The following is a 21,444-nucleotide window of genomic DNA, read 5'->3' as shown; positions in this document are numbered from 1 at the left end:
ATGATACCATATCATTGCTCCCTTTGTCAGGGTTTCACCGAATTTTTTCAATAATACAGATTCGATCTCATCGTCCTCTAGATCGTTCCCTTTGATGGCACATGTGTAAGAGGTGACATGTTCGTTGGGATCGGTCGTTCCATTATATTTAGGAATATTGGGCATGCGAAACTTCTTTGGAATCGGTTTAGGAGCTGCGCTTGAGGGGAAAGGCTTTTGTGTAAATTTTTTGGAATCTAAGCCCATCAGTATCGGTGGTGCCCCCGGGATCTGATCGATCCTGGAGTTATATGTTTTCACTTTTTTATCGTTTGCTTCAATCCGTTTTGTGAGTTCCTCAAGTATCTTAGCAATTTCGGAATTAGTCCCCGGCTCTTGCTCATTTGACCTTACTATAGCTGGTTCCATTCTGTGGGCAATTTCTCGGGGTGGACTGGGATCCGGCCTACTTGGTATCTGGGTTTGACTCTACAACTGAGCTATTGCTGCCTGTTGAGCTTGCAACATTTCGAAAATCATACGCAAGCTGACACCGTTTTCCTCGACGTTATGGGTATCTCGAGCTACAGATCGAGTGCCACCATGAATGCTATTTTCAGGTTCAGAATGTAGGTTTGCCTCAATGACCACATGCGAATTAATGTCTAATGGCACTTCGACTCGAGCTCCATCAGCGTCGACAAGCGGCCTTTCGGTCCTGGGCGTCAAGTTGTTGATCTCACCTTAAAGACCAGCTTCGTTGTCGATAGGTAAGGCCATTTGATTGATAGCTCGTCGTTGCTAATCCGAAATCAAAGACACTTCCGAAAACAAGTGTTAAATGGTGTATTTTTGCAAATTCGTATCAAATAATCACTATTATCCTTAGCCCCACGGTGGGCGCCAAACTATTTACCCAAAAAATGAATAGAGTTGAATTTGTATGTAGTTCTAAGGGTATGTGGTATAACTTGACACAAATCGTAAGAGTAAATAGAAATATCGAATATTAATTATAAAGAATGAAAAATAAGCAAAGTTGAAAAGAGGATGATTTATGGATTAAGAAAGATGAATCAATCTATGAAGCTAAAAAAGGACAATTCTTCAGTATGGGAGTGTATGATATTTGAGTTACAATGTATGCCAAACTTCCTCCTTTACAGAAATATAGTCATTCCCTTTATAGTGGGGGATCCTACTTTAGATATAATTAAAAATACATAGTGGGAAACCCATGATAAATCAGTTTTTTTCTAATTCCCGCCGAGATTCTCTCTCTTAGTGCGATTGCAACGGCTCTTGTCTATGAGCTCGATCTTGATCAGACTCAACATTGGTCGGTATTGGTCGGTTTTCAGTTTTAGAGCTCGATGCGGGTTTAAGGTCGATGCCGACTCGGGGTCTGGTAATGACTTGGGCTCGGTATCGGTTGGCCTCTGGCCCTTAAGCTCGATTCCATCACATCTCATCATAGTTCGATTCGGACCCGAGCTCGATAATGACTTCGAACTCGGTATTTGACCTGCACCTGAAATTTGAAGCTCGTTTGTGCCATCTTCGGATCACATCTCGATATTATGAAGGCTTTCTTCGGTCCATTATGATCCCATCTCGATCAGTCGTACGAATACCGAAATCAGTTTCGACCATATACAATTTGGTAAAGCTAGAATTCTCCAAAACTTGCTGGTTTAGCAAGTTTTCCCTTCATTTCTTTGTTGAGAAAACTATTCCTATGTTGGCTTAGGTAAGCAAAATTATTTCCTCATCTCTATCTTAGCAAAGTGGGTTTCTTATTCCCAATTGGTTTTGTGACTCATTACAAACTTGTATTTAGTTTTATAACCACATCTCTTTTTTTATACATGAAAGACTTATTTTTACACATAAGAGATCTTTCTTTTATACGTAAGAGATTTAAAAAAGATATTTTTTAAAATTCAACATTGTAAAATGCCACGAAGGCCTAAAACCTCGTTCTTTGTGCTAGTATTAAGGCCTTCCAAAATAAGGGAAAATTTTCTGGGGGATTGGGGCCATTTTTCATATATTTTCTATTCTTGATTTTCTTGCTTTCTCGCTTTCTTTCAGTCGTAAACGATGTCGTTTGATTTCATTTGTAGTAATAGTAGTATTAGCACGGACAAGTTTCTCTTCCACTTTCGGTGTTTGATTCCAATGAAACCCTAGATGGGGGACCATACTAAAGATTAACTAATACTTCCGTTTCAGTTTATGTGAATCTATTTTCTTTTTGGTCAGTTTCAAAAAGAATAATTCCTTTCTAAATTTAGAAATAATTTTACTTAAGCTTACAATTCTACCCTTAATGAGAAGCTTTTATAACCACACAAATTCTCTGGGCCCCTTTTTGAATTATTTAGAATCACAAATTTTAAAAATATTTATTTTTTCTTAAATTCCGTACCCACCCAAATAGGTTCACATAACTAGGAAGGAAGGGAATAGTAACTACCCTTGTGGTCAAAATCTATAATTGCACCAGAAACTTGTACTCTTCCTGTTTGAATCACGTGACGACCATCATTGAATAAACAAAATTAAATCTGCTTTATATCAGCATCAGCATAAATTGTTCATTATTATCCTTTCAGGCGCTGATGGAAACTTAATCATTCAATATTTATTTGTTTTTGAGAAACAGTGACTGAAAACGATGTCGTAGTGTTAATAAATTGTATACAACATAACCACATTGTGTAACCCATATCAGATATTTGTGGTCTCTGACTGAATTTTATACAAGTCTTTTTCGAGCAGTTCTATATCTTTTGTCTCTTAGTCAACCATAGTTTTAAATTCTTGTCTGCTACTGGGAAATCAAGCAGCTTGGTAAAAGTACTTTTATCTGGAGTTGATGATTATTGATTCTTTGTGCGTCATACTGTGTATTTTGATTATATATTGTCTTAATTTGCTTCTGCTTGCTTTGGGTATAGAACTGGAAAGAAGTTCGATTAGAAAGAAGACGGTTTTTGCAATTAGTGAGTTACAGCTATGGAGTACAACATCAAGTTTGTGAACAAGCTTAGTTGCATCATGGGATGATGAGCCTCTGTGTAAGGTTTCTTCTTCTTTGTGTTTAATCCTATTCGATTTTTCTTTTATCGTTTTGCTTCTTCATTCTTGTTCTCCCTATTTTCTGATGAAGCTGGTTATTTGCCCCTTTTTGGTGAAATTATGTACTAGTCCGACTAGGAATATGTTGTGGGGTTATGCAGATCTGTTTCCCGGTTTCTTGTGCATGCTGAAATTTTAGTGGAGCCGTGTTGTTGTTTCTTTTTACAATATGGAGTGGAATGTAAAATGGGAGTGGGGAGACCTGATGATGTTTGGTTCGGAGGCCTGTGGAAGTCCGAAAGAACTGCAATTAACAGATTGGGGAGTTGATGAAGAGGGAGAACTTGATCGCAGATCCTTCAATCTGTCAGGGTTTGGCAGTAGTGTTGGTGGTTATGGCTCTGACATGGGGCGTAGTTCTTCAATCAAGAGCTCAATATCAGCTTCTACCGACTCTTCACCAAACGAGACGCTGAAAGCATCCAGCTTCACTTTTGAAGCTTCTAATGGCTCTCAAGGGAATCTTGGTAAGGATGTGGAACAGTGCAGAGATGAGCTATCTAGATGTTCGCCACCCATGGAGGCTTTGATAGGCTATGATGGACCATTGACTGGTCTGAAACTTGGTAAGCGAACAGTTGAAAGCAACAGTGGTGGAAGCAGTGTTAAGCTCCCGTCCTCCTCCTCAATCCCTGTATCATCTGTTAGTGCAGCAAAGAAAAAAAAATCATCTAGTCAGAATGCACTAATTCCGCGCTGTCTGGTTGAGGGCTGCAATCTTGATCTGTCTTCAGCTAAAGAATATCACCGAAAGCATCGTGTTTGTCACAGTCATTCCAAATGCCCAAAGGTCATCATAGGAGGTGCCGAGCGGCGCTTTTGTCAGCAGTGTAGCAGGTAAAACTTGTAGTTAGATGTTTGGCTTCCAAATTTTTGTTAATAATAACGTGTTCTTCTGGATGTATAGCTCCTACGGTGTTTTGGGGGGGGGGGGAGGGGGTTAATAATCAAGGCGGATGGAACCATAATTAAACATCTTCAGTTTCTTCTTTCCCCACTGAAGGTTCCATAGCTTGTCTGATTTTGATGAAAAGAAGCGAAGCTGTCGCAGGAGGCTTTCTGATCACAATGCACGCCGCCGCAAGCCACAGCAGGAAACTATCCAATTTAACTCGACTAGGCTTTCTTCATGGTTCTATGGTATGGTGCCTATGTTAAGATTGGGCTTCTTCTGAACTATAACATGATCATTCATATGAAACGCTTCAGCAAGAGCTACAAAGAAGAATAATATAACAAGGACAGGAATGTGTGGCTAATTGTCAATATTTCTATTAGAAATTACTTTTCTGGAAAACAACCAATTTTTGTGGCATTGTTTTGCATAATCCATACATTTTAAGACATCAGATATCAGTTTTATTCAATTAAATGATGCATACCTGTAAGAATATTTGCGCTCCGACAATTGTCTTTTGGAAAGTAAGCCCACGAGGTTCTGCATGTGAAATGAGATATGCTGCTTATGTCGATCAATGCTTCTACTGACTTCGGAATATGGCTTTTACTTTAAGTCTTCTATAAGTATCATACCGTCGTGTTTCCTTGCTCATGCTCTGCCAGTGGAGGTTTATCCAACTTTTAGTTCACCTCATCTTACATTTTCCAAGTTCTGTTGTCTTATTATCCCTTTCTTGTTGTGGTGCTGGAGATTGTGGTTGGGATATCAGTAGGGAGCTAACTGAAACCTTTTATTTTCAGGTCTCTACCTTATCATCTAACTGAAAGACACTTCTTACATTGTTTTGTTTTGTGCTTAGCCACTAAGTATCATTGTATGTGCTTCTACATTTACAGATAATAGCAAATCGATGAATTTTGTATTCAACAATGGCCTCCTTCTCCAATCTAAAACTACTGCAGATTCTACCCGGGGAACCTCTGAAGTTCCCAAGTTCACAATAACAAGAGGGTTAACTTCAAAGCCTTACAAAGCTGGCAGTATTAATGTGCAGTCACTTGTGGGGGAAATCAAGCTTCCAGGGGCAACTAAAATGCAGACCGATGCATCCAAGGGCACCACCACCGAGGTCTTCAGCCAAGGTTTGTTTCACGACCAAGGAACCCCGCACTATAATTGTTTCTGTTTGTAGTTCTCCTATATTATGCACGAAATTCCATCATTAATCTTTTCTTTTCTTGACCTAATAGAAAGATCTCTGCTTTTGTGTTGGATATTGCTGCTTTTGTGTTGGATATTACTTCTATTAATGCTTTTGATAAAGGAGCATATTGTGGGGTTCTACAATAATCGTTTTAGTGAATCTGAACATTGAAGGCCAAAGTGGAATGCGGATGATTTAAATAAACTATCAGAGGAGGAAAAAGAATGGATTCAGAGGCCTGTCACAATGGAAGAGGTGGAAAGGGTTATAAAGCTGTTTAAAGGAGATTAGGCACCAGGTCCAGATGGTTTCAATCTACATTTCTTTCAAAAGTGTTGGAGTATAGTCAGGGGTGATGTGTGGAATACTATAGATTTGTTCTTTCAGGAAGCAAATTTTACTAAAAGCTTGAATGCAACTTTCATTGCTTTGATACCAAAAAAGAGGGAGGCAATAGAAATAAAGGATTTCAAACCAATCAGCTTATTGGGGTCTGTATACAAAATCATTGCTAAAGTGCTAGCAGAAAGACTCAAGCTGGTGATAGGGAATTTGATATCAGATAATCAAAATGCATTCATAAGAGGGAGACAGATTGTTGATGAATCAATGGTTGCAAATGAATGTGTGGAATATTTTCTCAAAACTAAAAGACAAGGGGTGTTATGCAAATTAGATCTTGAGAAGGCATATGACCATGTTAACTGGGCATGCCTACTAGATATCATGAGACAAATGAACTTTGGGGAAAAGTGGATAAGTTGGATTGACTATTGCATCTCCACAGTAAGATTCTCAGTTATTATCAATGGGAATCCTCAAGGTTTCTTTAAATCTATTAGGGGGATAAAACAGGGGGTCCTTTATCTCCATATTTTTTGTGTTGGTATTGGAAATTCTCAGTAATATGCTGAAAAGAGCAGAGCTAATGGGCTGGCTCAGAGGTTTGAATATCAGAAGAAGGGGTGATGTTAGCTGTGATATTACACATATCCTCTATGCAGATGATACCTTGATGATTTGTGGAGCAGAGAAAGAACAAATTTTGTACCAAAGGGGAGGGGGTTCTTTTAGCCTTTGAAGCTGTGTCAGGATTAAAGGTGAATCTAGCAAAGAGTCGTTTGTTCAGCATTAACGCAGATCACTACATAGAGGAATTAGCAGATGTAATGGGATGTAAGGTGGAGAATTTACCTACAGTTTATTTGGGACTTCCCCTCGGTGCTAAGAAAAATGAACAATGGACATGTTGCCGAGTTTTACTCCACAAATGGCTGGCAATTAAACTTCAGAAGAGGATTTAATGACTGAGAGATGGAAGAAGTGGGATAGATACTCCAATTGTTGAACACAACAGTGATAGAGCAAAACAAGGAGGATCAATTGGTATGGACAGCAAGTAGTGAAATGCAATACTCTGTTAAAAGCTGATGTAACCTTCTCCAGAAACAATCTGATTCTTATGATTCTAATTGGCCTTGGAAATGTTATGGAGAACCAGAGCGCCTACCAAAGTGGCTTGTCTTGGGTGGGTTGCCATCAGAGAAGCTTGTCTTGCGCAAGATAATCTACAAAAAAGAGGATTTAGTCTAAGTAACAGGTGCTATTTATGTGAAGAAGAGTTGGAAATTGTTAACCACCTGTTTATCCACTGTAAAATTGCTAAACAGTGCTGGGAGCTTTTCTTGAATCTGTGTGGTGTTTCTTAGACTATGCCTTTAGACATAAAATCATTATTATTTAGCTGGCAAGGACAGAAGATAATAAGAAGTAAGAAGCAGCTTTGGAGAACCATTCCTTTATGCATCTTCTGGACCATTTGAGAAGAAAGAAACAGTGCTTGCTTTGAGAATAGGAGGATTCATATCTCTAGAATTAAAAATAATTGTATGCAATTCTTTTTTGGTGTAAACGGTGTTTAGCTGAGAGTGCGGATCAGTATTTAGAGTTTTTGGATTTGCTAGGAAACTTGTAACTGAAGTTCTGCTGTTGCAGGTGTTTGACTGCTCTTGATGTAACCTTTGTACCATCTTGGTACCTTTATTAATAAAATCTTTACCTTATCAAAAAAAATAAAAAATTACTGCTAGCTCTCTCTAAAGATTTCTATCAAGTTATTGGATAATTACTAATGGCTTTTTGTGGCTGCAATAGTATCTACGTATAGCTTCTGATATTTGCATTATAACCACATGGCTTGCAAGAGTACTAAACCTTCCTGGTGAACCTATTGGATAAATTTCATATTCTGAATGTTCCTTTTGTGACACTGACCTATATCTGATGAGTGACAAGAAGCACCTTATTGAAAGCTTTACTTTTATGCCATAGGAAACCCTTGTTTGTGGGGGCTATTGTAAAAAATAAAAAAAAGCCTTGTTTGTTTGGGTACAAAGATTGGTTCTGCAAATGGTAGAAATGATTGGTGTTACCTGATTTGGGATTGTCTATCCTTAGTTTCTTTTAAAGGCCTAATGCTAGGCTCACGAGGGTTCAAGTTCATAAGATATGTTCAATTGCAAATTAGCCAAGTTTTATTTCTGAGACCTAAAATAATGGTTGAAGCTGAATATAGACCGTCTTAACCAGTTTGTTGGTGGGTGATCAACTGGTTCGTAACACCTAACTTGGATGTATCAAAAACTAATAAAAGTTTGTAGTGGTTGTGGATCATTAATTATTTTCTCTCTTCTTGCACACGTAGTATCTAGGAAAATTGAAAGATTTAGGTGAAAACATAAACTTGTTACCGCCTCAAGGTTCACAACTGAAAGAGGGTGAGATAATAAGTTTCAAACTCGGGTGCGGGTATCCAGTATGGGTGCGGATCTAGAGGTGGGATTCTTCATCACATAAATTTTAGGATTTTGGGATATGGTTCGGATTGTGGATACAAGTGCTGGAATATGGCCAATAAATGTAGTACGACACATAATTATATATTTCGATTAATTAAAGTTATTGAGCTAAAATTGAATATCCAATCAATCTTTATTTCTTGATCAAAGCAAAGCACCCAAGGTACGTTGAGTCATGCTCTTTTTTATTTTTACGAAATGCGAGCTGTCTAAGCACAAAGCCAAACAAGTCCAGATTAAGTCAAGTTTTCGCTCCTATTTTTTGATATTTTAGCCTAACTCATTGATTAAGAATTAAGAGACTTAGTGAATTTAGTACCAAAATAGCCCTCTTGGCGAGAAGTCAAGAAATCCACACAAAAAAAGAAGAAGAATCTAATTAGGCTAATTTAGGGGATAGAGAATATGAGATAGGGAATATAGATTCTTTTGCATCTCGATTCAGTTTTGCTCTGGTGTGGATCCCGCACCCATGCCCAAATCATGTCGGATCGACACGGGTGCAGCCGGGATTTTGAAAGGTCTAAGCAACATAGGTGAGAATGGTTAAGTTGGTTCCCTCACGCTTCACATTGTAAGCAATGTTGAAAAGAAGTGAAGTGTTCAGTAGCATGTGTTATATAAGTAATATGCACTAAGCATGCCAAAAATTAGGGGTTGCAAAGGTTTATTTCTTTACTTTATAGCTATGAGTAAACTTGTCAAGTTTATTTGAAAATACTTGGTATCTAGTGCTGGTACACCCCAAGAGGGTAGCCCGACAGTCAAAGAGCTAGTCAGCTAGAGTGACAATTTTGAAACAAAAGCATACTAGGTGAATTTGTCCCATTTGTCTAAACTCTGGTGGACAAAGTTATTGATTGCATGTGTTGGTGGAGAGTTGCAGGTGCTCTGTGGATTAGTCGAGGTGTGGGCAAGTTGTCTGAATACCACTAGCAAAGAAAGGTTATCTAGTGCTGACACTTTTCATTTGGTGGAATGTAAAGACTCCATCAGGTACTCTTAGAATATATATTTTCTTTCATCGGCCGAGGAAACCATGTGCAGGCGGCTAGAAATTTAGTACATTAAGAAGTAGAACATAGTTTTCTTCTTGGATCTGATTGAGAACTCTTGGGCAAGCCAGAGAAATGCTGGGAAAAAATTTGAGTTACGCTTTATGTTGACTAGCTTAATTGTAGGAAACTTAATTTTAGGAGATTTGATTATGTTGACTAGCTTGATTGTAGGAAACTTAATTTTAGGAGATTCTATTCTATTCTAGGAGATTTTATTCTAATTGATTTGTGTAATAACTGTAATTGATTTTCTTTCCTAAATTAGCCATAGGAACCTCTGTATTAATACTAGTGCTTATTGGATGTAAAAGCATACTGAAATACAAGAAGTTTCATTCTTCTTCTTGAAATCTACACTTTATTTGACGGGAGTCTGGAGATGCGTGATGGGAGATGCTTGTGTGTTTGATTTCTTATGCAATTTGCCTCCAGCATTGATAGGTTTCTGATCAGAGTAAAGAAGACGTAACTGAATTGTTGGTTTTCCTCTCGTAGATGGTATAAAAACATTTAGTTTATATAACATGTAAACTAATTACAAGGCTGCTGGTAGCAGAAGAATTTTCTGCCCTTTGTAGGTATAATAGGAATCACTTGTTTGAATCCAATTTAGTTTGTTTTCTTTCATGATTAGCCAAATTGTGTTTGTGGAAGGCTTCTAAGGAGAAATTAAGAGAGAAGAATGTAGAAAATGCTATGCTTGTCACCCTGAATCGTGAAAGATGCTATAAAGTTTGAGGGGAAGCAGTCTTTAATCAGTTTTCTGAGAGTTCTCTTAATTTCACACGTGTTCCCGGAAGTAACTGGAAATGCTAGATAATTAGATTCACCAAATTGTTTAAGAATACACAATATGTCATTACTTTTATTTGAAAAAGTATATTATTATTGTGATTGTTTGATTATTAATCTAAACTCTTTGGTTTCTCTATCAGGTGTGAAGGAGAACATGTTGTCTCTCAATATGGGTGCGGAACCAGAATTACCTCGTGCTCTCTCTCTTCTGTCAAATAAATCTTCATCCGAGCCTGAATCTACTTCAATTGGCCACCCCACACATGTAAATTCAATTGGCCACCCCACACATGTAAACCAGATCAGCATAACGGAGCAGCAGGTGATTCTTGAGAATTCGCCACTTGGGTCCACTGAACACTGGCAGGCCGAGCAATATCTACTCAATCCACGCATCCATGCTTTGGTTGCTAATGGTCATAGTGGTGGTAGCTTTCAGCTTTCCAAAGATCCATTTGACAACTTCTATTTCAATGGATTGAGCTGACACGGGGTATACTATTCAACGAACCCCTCAACGTCAGGATTGGATTTCAGTTTTTGCTGGCTTTGCATCTCCATTTAAGCAGTTGTTAAACTGGGACCAACCAGATGGTTCATAAGTAGGGTATTGGAAGCACTCTGTCATTCTAAAGTGGCAGAACAGATGTACATGGAGTTCCGGACATTGAACATCCCATCTTGGGAAAAAAACTTTTGATTGAAAATGTGCAGTAAAATCTTTGATAAGAAAAACTTAAATCAACAACAGGAGTTTCGAAGAATTGTCATGTTTTCTTGTTTCTGCACTGACATGATGTTACCACACAGATTTGATGTCTGGTATCTAAAATGCCAGACAGTCAGATTTATCTAAAATCGTTCTGAATTGTGGACGTAGGATTCGGTTGAATCTGGTTTTACCTTCACCTTGAATTTCTGGGTGGAAATGACTCATGTGTCAAGACAAATGAACTTGCATAAACGGCGAGAGCCTTAGCAAATTGTGATACTGACGTATCCGTCATTTCTTATTTTAAAAGCTCATTTCTGCTCAGCGGAGATCGTAGTAATTTTCTTTTTGTGTAGATGTATTGGCATTAAGTAATCAGTAGTCTTCATTTCTCTATGCTAGTGGATGTTTGTCCCTAAGCTTATGCTTTTCTTTTCCTAGATTTGTCTAGATCTACATAGGGGATCAAGAAATGAAAAAGAGGAAGGGAATAGTGAGAATTGAACTCATACTTATTGTTCTCTGACTTTCACGAGTACCTAGACTATAAAACTTACCCTTCAAATATTTTGGATCAATTTCAATTTCGTTTGTTGAACTTTATATACAAGTTTTTTTAAAGGATGCAGAGCAAACCAGGGACAATAAAAATAGGAAATTTTACCTCCTATAGCAAACCTTTACACCTTATTTATTATAAATAAATACCTTTTTAAAAATTTATTTTCTATAGCTACCTTTTAGGTTTTATAATAAATTATGTATTTATGGTTACTTCCTACTGTTAAGTCATTAAATACGTTGTGAAATAATTTTCTCTCTCCTACTTTCTTTTCTCTCTCTCAATAACAGAGGTATTGTATACAATTTTGCTAAACCCACATCTCTCTCCACTATCTCTCTCCCAATCCAGTATCTTCCCCACGAATACAACCACCATTATCAACTGATTCATCTCCATTCTCTCTCTCAATTTTCAAAATTGATTGCTCAAAAAAGTTATGGTAAGTGTTAAACTTGTTAGATTTTCGCTGGCACCTCTATTCTTCTGTATCTCTGTACTATTTTTTATAGAAATAATCACCATTGTTATGCTTTTATAGAAAACTTGAAATTTCTTCTCCAATGGCTGATTCAACTCCTTACAAGAGGGTTATCCGAGGTATACCGACCAAAGCACTCAATTTCGAAGGATCATCTTTCGATTTGCAAACCACTCAAGCGGAACATGTATTTGCAGGTTCAGCAGCAAATACAGTTGCGAAAAAGAGAATAAAAATACGCAATGACACATCGAAACAAGCCCAATTTGAGAAATTTTCGAAAGAATCAACACTTCATGATGCGGAAAAGAGAAGAAAACTTATGGATGACGATTCAGGGGTTAAGGGAAAAAAGGTCGATACAGGAATTAGCTCGGAAACACTGAGCGAAAAGGTAACCGTAGATGTATTTATATGTATTTTAGTCCTCATACATTGATTATTACCATATACACTGTTTTTCTATTCTTTGTATTTTGATGTATTTATATGTATTCAATAGTGCCAACACTGATAAATACTTATTACAGTGACTTTCACTGTTGTATTTAAATGTATTTAGATGTATGGTGTTCTAGCTTTAGTGATGTATTCCAACTAAGTGTTCTCATCATCATTCTCAAGCCAACTGTATTCTGCTGTATTTAGAACAATAGTCATTGTCATATCTCTCATTTTTTGTAGTAATTATCAATACATTATGTTTGTAAATCATGAATGTGTTATGTATTCCAAATATATGTATTCATCTGTATTTTCAATCATTTATTTTATCTTTTTAATTTTTGTTGTATGCAGGAAATAAAACTTTTTGTTAAACACCCGCCTGTTGTATCATCACATATCAGTTCCTACACTAACACAAACATAGTCTCCGACCTCAAAGAGAAGCTTACACCAGAGCAGTACAAATTATTTTGTAATACTTGTTTTGGAAGTTTCATCGAAATGAAGCACTGTGAGGTTCAACATCAATTATTCAGGTGCTTCATGGTTCTACAGCTGGAAGAAAGCCATGATGATTCATTTTCAATAAATATGAATGGTACAAAATTATGCTTCTCAATCAGGGAGTTTCCGATAGTCACTTGTCTCAATTATGTTAGTGATGCTGAAGATTTTTGGTTTAACACAAAGAAGCCTAATAGGATTGTGGATACATACTTTGGCGGTGCAAAGAATGTCAAGAAGAAAGATTTGGTGAAGTGCTTTGATGACAAAAATTGGGGTTATGTCTTTCAATCTTATGTCGTGAGGTATGTGACCTATGTTAGGTCCATAAGATACCACAGCTTTTGGTGTTCTATGATTCACCTCCGAATAATGAGATAACGATGGGGATGCTATTAAGATAGCTTTGTTGTATTTCATTCGTACTTTCATATTATCCTCCGAGAAGAAATGCACAATCATCCCAAGACTACATTTTGACTTGGTCGAGAGTGGGAGATATTCTGATTATCCATGGGGTAAGGATGCATTCCAGGCCCTTATCAGATCTATAAGCAAGAAGATGAATTCTCAGAAGAAATACTACAGGATAGCTGGGATTCCTTTTGCTATGCAAGTATGGTTTTATGAGTGCTGTTCAAAGATTGACCCCAAAATTACACTTCGAGTTGATAACCGGATGCCCAGAATACTCAATTGGAAATCTAGAGTCAACCAGCTAACTTATGCTTACTTGGTGAACAACATGTTCAACGACCAAGGAAACGTGGTAAGTTACTATTATTTAATTGTCTGTTATTTTAGTCAACATATATTTCTGTTAGTAAATTTTTTTTTTAAAATTGTTAATCAAATACATTTGCATACATCATTCATCAATGCCCCTGTTTTCATAATTAAATCGAATACAGAAGAATACATAATACAATATTGAAACTAAAAATTAAATACAGTTGCATTCATAATACATTTATGTCCTGTTTTCATAAGCAAGCTGAATACAGTTGAATACATGACACAATATTGAAATTAAAAATTAAATACAGTTGCATACATCATACAACTGTATCACAGTTTTCCTGTTTTACTGGAATACATTAGAATATATAATACAGTTTACAGCTCACATTGAGTGTGTTCCAGTTTTTAGATGAAATACAGCAACATTCAACCTACCGCTACAGAGCTTGCTGTTATTCAGGTTCCTCCGGATGGCGTTGATGTAGAGAAAAGTCCTATTCCTTCAGACAACAATGATGATGATTCTGATGACTTTAGTCCAACACCGCCTCTTCAACCTAAGAAAAAATTTGATGCAAGCGTTGGTCCATCTTCATCACCGCCCCACAAAAAGCACAAACATCAGTTAAGTGATCCCTCAACTACAGATAGTCCAATCCCACATGTGCTTGCAATACCTCAAACCAAGTTTCCTCCTACTGATAAGATTGAATTCAAGAAAACTGTATTGAGTTCTAAGAAGCCGGCATATTCTAAATCTGATAATTTGTATGATTTGAGGCAGGATCTAAATTCATTCAAGGATTATGTAAGTATTGTTAAAACATATTCAACTTTACCGTTCGTGTATTAACTTTCATATATGTTTCTAACCCATCTATAATTATTTTTGTATTCATTAGGTGATGGGTGAGTTCACTTCTCTACGAACATTGATCAACGAAAATTTCAAAAAGCTCTTTGAAAATGCAAAAGCCAATCAGAATACAGAAAGGATTTACCAAAGAAAAAAATATACTGGGAGACATGATGGTGGTATTCAAATGTCAACCGAGGCCAACTTGCATAATAATCCCAAATGCTAAACACAACATGATATACCTGTTGGGGAGAATTCAGAGGTTAACATTTTTTAACCTCTCTAGTATATATGCAAGTCTGTATATGTTTTGTGTAAATATAATCTGAATACACTAATATACATGTGAATACAGTATTATATGTATAACAATACATGTTACATAATACACTTATATACATGTGCATATAGTATCACATGTTTTATGATTTACTAAATACATATTGCAAAACAACATTCATAATTTTTCAGTTTAATCATGTATACAACAACATAAATGAGTCACAATACAAAATACATCAAAATACATTATTCAGAATACATTATTCATAATACATTATCATTCATTTTATTCAAGTGTACATCAAAATACATTAATCAGAATACATTCCAATACATGGAAATACATTAACAGAATCATCATCTATACGCCTACTATGAAATTTTTTTTTTTTTTTTTTTTACTAATATGACAAATACATTCTTGTAAAACATGTGCTATATTAATACATTATATTGGGTATTATAAGGTTATGGAAAAGAAGCTGAAAACCGATATTCTTGCCGATGAATTCCCACAATCTAATGAGGTAAATCCTGTATGTGGTGACATATTAGTTGCATCTACTGATGTTAATCCTGTATGTGGTGAAGTAAGAAAGGAAGGGCCTACTCCACCGGAGGTGCCGTTTGTCATACCACCTGAAACTGACGAGGATGTATCCAGAGAAATACATGTATCACAATTTGAGTTGGCGGATGAGTACCTTCCAAGTCAAATTTCAGACGCTCGAATTGTGATACATCAAGCAGCAAAAGTTGTTGATTCAACTCTTTTACCCTCTCATAGGACTCGACGTCCAAGTCGATGGTATTCTTCGCCTTACGAGTCAAACTTCGACTCGGCCGGTTAGTAAATACATATAAAAAAAACTACGTTTTATAAAGTTTTGATATATTTTCTCATGATAACTATAATTAGATGTAGCTACTAATGATGACGATGAACTATAGGTACCTCAGTAAAGTTGATTGCCACATATGACAAGAAACACCCTTTTGAAAATGATTTAATATCGGGGCCACATCATACGTTAGTCATTCAAGAATTTGAAAAATGGGTTCGTGATGGTCTTTTGGCTAAACATGATTAAAAGTGAGTTAATTTCATCGATCTACAATGTATGTATTTTATCAATTATTATGTGAATGTAATATTTTTCTCCAAATCATTGTAGAAAGGATAAAGAAGACCATTACAAGAAACACAAGTCAACACTGCCTATACGGTTGGATTTTGGAGTTCATGAAGTCACTTCAAAAAATTGGTTTTATCTTCTCTCATTTGACGGTCAACTATGGAATGACGATGTAAGATATAACACTTGTACATTCAGTTTATTTCATATTTTGATACATAGTTTGTCAATACATTGTGTTTCACTGTTTTGTTATTCTAATATAAGGTCTGTATTCATGTTATTCATGTATCTGAACACAATGTATTCATATGTATTCGATATTAACAGAAATACATTGACATACTGTATTCAATGTATGTTAGTGTATTCTATGCTTTCATTGAATTCACTGTATTTTGATGTATGCACTATAATCAATGATAACATTTTATCTCAAACTTCATTGTTTTTCAATGTTATTTCTAGCAATTTGTTATATGTAGTATGCATTCATCAATATGTATATAAGTGTATACACTAATTACTGCAGCACTTTTTAACGGTATGTATTAACTTGTATGCACAGTTAAACAAGTACATGTATTCAACATTTACTGACGATATTTATTCAATTTTATATACAACATATTGATGTTATATTCTACTACCTGAGAAAGAAGGGCAATTATAACCATACTACCAACTTCAAATATACAACTGTTGATTGTATATTCAAGACAAGAGTTGCTGAAATATTCGACAAGTATAATGATACAGATAGTAATGCAAGTGTAGCCACGAAATAAGATGTTGTATGTGAATACATAAGGGGGCTACATATTGCTAGCTAATATACCATGGCATACGGTTGACAATGTCTTGATACCAGTTAACTTGAAGGACAAACTTCATTGGATATTGGCAGTTGTCTCATTTAAGGAGAGATGTATCAACGTATATGACTCCTACCGATCAGCATGCCATGATGCTTATGTGCGTACTGAGATAGATAAGCTTCCTAAGCTTGTACCTATGTACCTATCGATCAGTGGTTTCTACAGAGATAAGCAAGGAATAGATTGGTCTCGTGAACCAGTATACAATGACAAGACACAAACTGATTCCTTTGCAGTTGTTTTTATTTCGAATGTGCCTCAACAAACGGCTGAGAGCATGTATGAATTCATTCCTTTTTGTATTCTTGTATCATTTATAATACTAATAATATGAGTTTTATTTAATTGTGTCAATCTACATTTTCATGGATTGTGGGTTGCATGTCGCGGCATATGCAGAGTATTTGAGCACTTATGGATTGGTTCCACAAACAACATTTGATGCCAATTTACTCCGTCAAAGATATGATGCCCTTCTTTGGGACTATGCTATGCGGAAGATAGATGCCGATGCCATAAGCGACAATGAAGCACGTAAAGATTGTTAGACGAATGACAGATTCAGATACTTCTATGAAGATAGTTTTCGGTGAATATAGTTTTTGAAGATAGTTTTCTGTGAAGATAATTTTTTGAATATTATTTTGGTAAAGATGGTATTCTGTTAAGAACAACTCATGTATTCACTTTATGCACTGTATTCAAAATATTTATTCAGCAGTTTATAATTTCAAAACTTCACTTGGTTTCACTGTTTTGTGCAGCAGTATATATTTAATAGTTTGTATTCATATGTATTCAGCAGATGTATATATGTATTCAACATGATATATGCAGTATGTATTCATATGTATTCAAAGTATATAAGCAATATGTATTCAGCAGTTTACTAAAAATAATCCTTTAGTAAACTATGGAATATAGTCATCAGATGTATATAATATTCAAAGTAGTTATTCATGCAATGGAAGTCACATTGATCTTCGACTGATTTTCAAACAAATACCATCTTTCTTTTTTCTTTCACCAGATTAGAATATGTACACATCATTTTTTATTTTTAAAAGAATATGAAGAAACGAACTGACAAGTTTTTAGTGTTACAAAGAAGCAAAAATCAGAACTAGGAAAGATTGATGCCACTGATGATAGATGAACAAATTCATACCATAGATGATATAAGAGAGTTTTCTTGCATCAACAAGAGTCATTGATAGTTCTCCAGCAAAGTCCTTGTTTCCTTCTTGCATTTCTCCAGCCTTCACTTCATTTTGAGCAAACTTAAAAAATATGGAATATAATATACAGTATGTATTCATATGTATTATACTATATATTAAGCATTATGTATTCATATGTATTCAGCAGATTGTAGTGTATATATAACTGCAGTTTGTATTCATATGTATTCAGCATATTGTTTATATGTATTCAGATATATTTGTAGTATGTATTCATATGTATTCCACTGTATATTAAGCACTATGTATTCATATGTATTCAACAGATTGTATTGTATATGTACATCAGTTTGTATTCGACTGTATTCAAATATATCTACATAATGTATTCATATATATTCCATTATATATTAAGCATTATGTATTCATATGTATTTAGCAGATTGTAATGTACATATAATGCAGTTTGTATTAATATGTATTCAGCAGATTGTATATATGTATTCAGATATAACTGCACCTGTATGTATTCATATTTATTCAAAAAATAAATGCAGTATGTATTTAGCAGTTTACTAAATAATATTTTTACTAACTGTACTAAAAATATTCATCACGCAATAATCCAATACACCAATAAATCAATATGTATTATTCAAATTGTCACAGGAATCTATGACACATCGTTATTGCAGTAATACAAATCAGAATATGAACTAATTCCTACGTGGAGCATTTCTACAAGTACGCTTATTATGTTCTCCCTGCCCACATATACTACACGAATGTTGATTTTTCTTCTGCAACAATTCACTGAACGGCTTATCGTGCTTCTTCTTTGGCCTTCCAGGAGATCTTTTCCATTTGGGTGGTAAGACAACTTTCTCTGATATATGTGCTGGTATATTCATTTCGGTCAGGCAGCGGATACACGGGCACCTCGTATGTCATTACAACAGACTTTGGTTTGTAATAGTCAGAGCAATAATCTTCTGGCATTAGAAACTTGCTCTTCAAGACAGCCCAAGCGTGTGGGCATGGTAATTCGTCAACTTGGAACCGCCCACAACTGTACTTTTTCTCTAGGAGGCAAACGGTATAATGCCTTCCTTCATCGTTCACCATAAGTAAGTATTCAGTCGATGGTACAACCTACATTTAAATATAGAACTATAAGTTTTAAACATTTTTAAAAAGTCATATATATCTCAAAGAATAGACATATTAAATACAGTATAGATATATACAAAAAAATTTTTAAATATCCAGTAGTAAACTTTTATTTAACTTTCAGAAATCTAAATATAATATATATTTGTATGAAATACAAACATATATGTATGTATAAAATACAATGACATACAGTGATATACAATAAAATATATTGAATACAGTGGAATACAGTCTATATTTAGGTTGGTAGACTATTAAAGATGATTACATTTAACTGATGAATACAGTGATATACATTAACATATAGTCTATTTGCTTAGGAAATGCATCTAATTAAAAACAAAACCACTGAATTCAACCAATGAAATGCAAATGTATAAACAAGTAATGTATACATATAATGATCAATTTTTAAAACATTTCATAAAACAGAAAATATGCACAACTGCTATAATACAATGAACATGCCGTATGTGAATAGTAGAAATTGTATCAGAAATAAATACATGTTATACCAGAGCTAAATACATGATACACAGACTTAAAGCAAAAAAAAAAAACCTTACAGTCATACGTGTAGACATTTCCTCATTCAAAGTAAGCATCTCCTGGTATTTTTTTTTCAAGCGTTGTGTACATGTGTGAAGCTTCTTTCCGATTGCTGCAATTCCTATGTCCAAACATCTTCCTAACTTCTTCGAGGAAGTCGTATGTTGGCAATTCTCTTGCTGATACAAGTGCAGCATTGATTGATTCAACAATATTTGACGTCATGGTCCATCCCCGGTTAACAGGTGCATACAACTTAGCCCACTTTTCGTATCCAGCTAATTCTAAGTATTCTTTCACCCGAATATCTACCTTCTTCACCTTCTCCATTAGACTATCAAATTCATCCTATGTGTATTCTTTTGCCATCGAGAAGTATATCTCGCTCAACTTTGAATGACTCTTTTTGAATTTCTTATATACGTTGTTCCATAGATGCCATATACAAGTAAAATATGATACCGTTGGATACACTCTCAATACAGATTTGATGATGCTCTTATTCCTATCTGAAATGATGCACATGTTTTCCCTCTCACCATATGCTTTCTTGAATTGCTCAAAGAACCACGACCAAGCAGCATCGTTCTCTGAATCAACAACACCATATGCTAGTGGCATTATATGACCTGTAAATACAATTGCATACATATTAAAAAAATGTATTCAATCTGTATTAGGCAGTAAACTTAACAAATTTTATTATAATCCATATATATATATATATATATATATATATATATATATATATATATATATATATATTTAACATACTCACCTGCACCATCCAACGTGCTGGCCGAGACGAATGTCCCTGTGTATGCTAATTTTAGGTGGCTGCCATCCACAATCACAATGGCTCTACAATGATCGAACCCCTTTATAAAAGCATACAAAGATATATATACATACATGAACTCATTTTTTGGTGATTTTACCATTCTAATGTGCGAACCGGGATATGTCATATCCATTGTATATAAGTACCCTGGTAATTTATTGTATGAATCAGCCGGTTCACCTCTAAAAAAATTTATTGCTTTTTCTTTAGCCCGCCACGCCAACATGTAACTAACATCTACACCAAAATCTGATTTCACATCATCAATTATATCCTTTGGGGTGTATTTCCTCTTATGATTAGTAAGCTTGGACCTAATCATACCATCGATAAGACTACTACTTGCTTGACGTTGCTCATACACCTTATCCTTCAACGGACATGTATGCTTATCATTGAACTCTCTCACTTTGAACATTTGTGATTTGTTAATGCTAGAAGCCTTAAATCTCCATTCATAATCCTCTAACATACATAATAATGTATAGCTGCAAATACATTTACGTAATACATACGATCAGTATACATGATTACATAATATATTCATATACATGTGAATACAATGTTACATATATAAATATTATTGCAAAATACACATATATACATATGAATATAGTGTTAAATATGTATATATCCTATAATTGTTTCAGAAAACTCAATTACATAAACACTAATAAAAGAGATATAGAACGAAGGAAATAATATATTATGAAATAAATATATTATACATGATGTATTTTTAAAAATTCTGCCATGAATACATTATACAAAAATTCAGAATACATAACCATACAATTGAATATAACATGTTGTTCAACAAGTTGTAACTAAGAACACTCAAATCTGATAGCACTAGACCTATCAGCCCGGAATTGAAACCTTTCAGCTATTGCATAATGCTCCATCACCTCTTTCAATGTAGCCTTATCCTTATATACTTGTCCAGCCATAACCTCTCTTTGATTAGTTTTTGAAATAATCAAATCAGTGTCCAATTCGAACACCCTCAATTGGTTCGCCTGAATTAACAGACTCAAGAGCAAGTGTATTATTTATATCAAATTTACACCTTTGATTTGCTTCGTCTATTTGCACTAGGTCGCCTTGAATTAAACTACCTCCAGCTACAACTTCTTTGTCCATTGTTGTTATACACAAA

At 35.2% G+C, this 21,444-nt stretch overlaps 1 protein-coding gene across 10 annotated transcripts; it reads left to right on the top strand.

The window, feature by feature from the left end:
• The first annotated feature begins 2,678 nt into the window (after positions 1 to 2,678).
• LOC107822648 (squamosa promoter-binding-like protein 3) lies at positions 2,679 to 10,680 on the top strand. 10 transcript variants are annotated; one of them, XM_016649235.2, is made up of 6 exons: positions 2,679 to 2,835; positions 2,943 to 3,062; positions 3,193 to 3,960; positions 4,127 to 4,263; positions 4,921 to 5,166; positions 5,402 to 7,308. In XM_016649235.2, the coding sequence occupies exons 3-6, from the start codon at positions 3,293 to 3,295 to the stop codon at positions 5,425 to 5,427; spliced, it is 1,077 nt and encodes a 358-aa protein (XP_016504721.2). In that variant the 5' UTR covers positions 2,679 to 2,835; positions 2,943 to 3,062; positions 3,193 to 3,292; the 3' UTR covers positions 5,428 to 7,308. The 10 variants fall into 10 exon arrangements, with proteins under 10 accessions (XP_016504721.2, XP_016504711.2, XP_016504684.2 ...); XM_016649225.2 differs by lacking the exon at positions 5,402 to 7,308 and adding an exon at positions 10,080 to 10,680 and having other exon boundaries at positions 2,680 to 2,835; positions 3,225 to 3,960; XM_016649198.2 differs by lacking the exon at positions 5,402 to 7,308 and adding an exon at positions 10,080 to 10,680 and having other exon boundaries at positions 2,680 to 2,835.
• Positions 10,681 to 21,444: the final 10,764 nt, after the last annotated feature.

Source organism: Nicotiana tabacum, chromosome 12 (genome assembly GCF_000715075.1).
Source record: "Nicotiana tabacum cultivar K326 chromosome 12, ASM71507v2, whole genome shotgun sequence".
Lineage (NCBI taxonomy): Eukaryota > Viridiplantae > Streptophyta > Magnoliopsida > Solanales > Solanaceae > Nicotiana > Nicotiana tabacum.
This window is presented reverse-complemented; position numbering and strand designations above follow the sequence as displayed.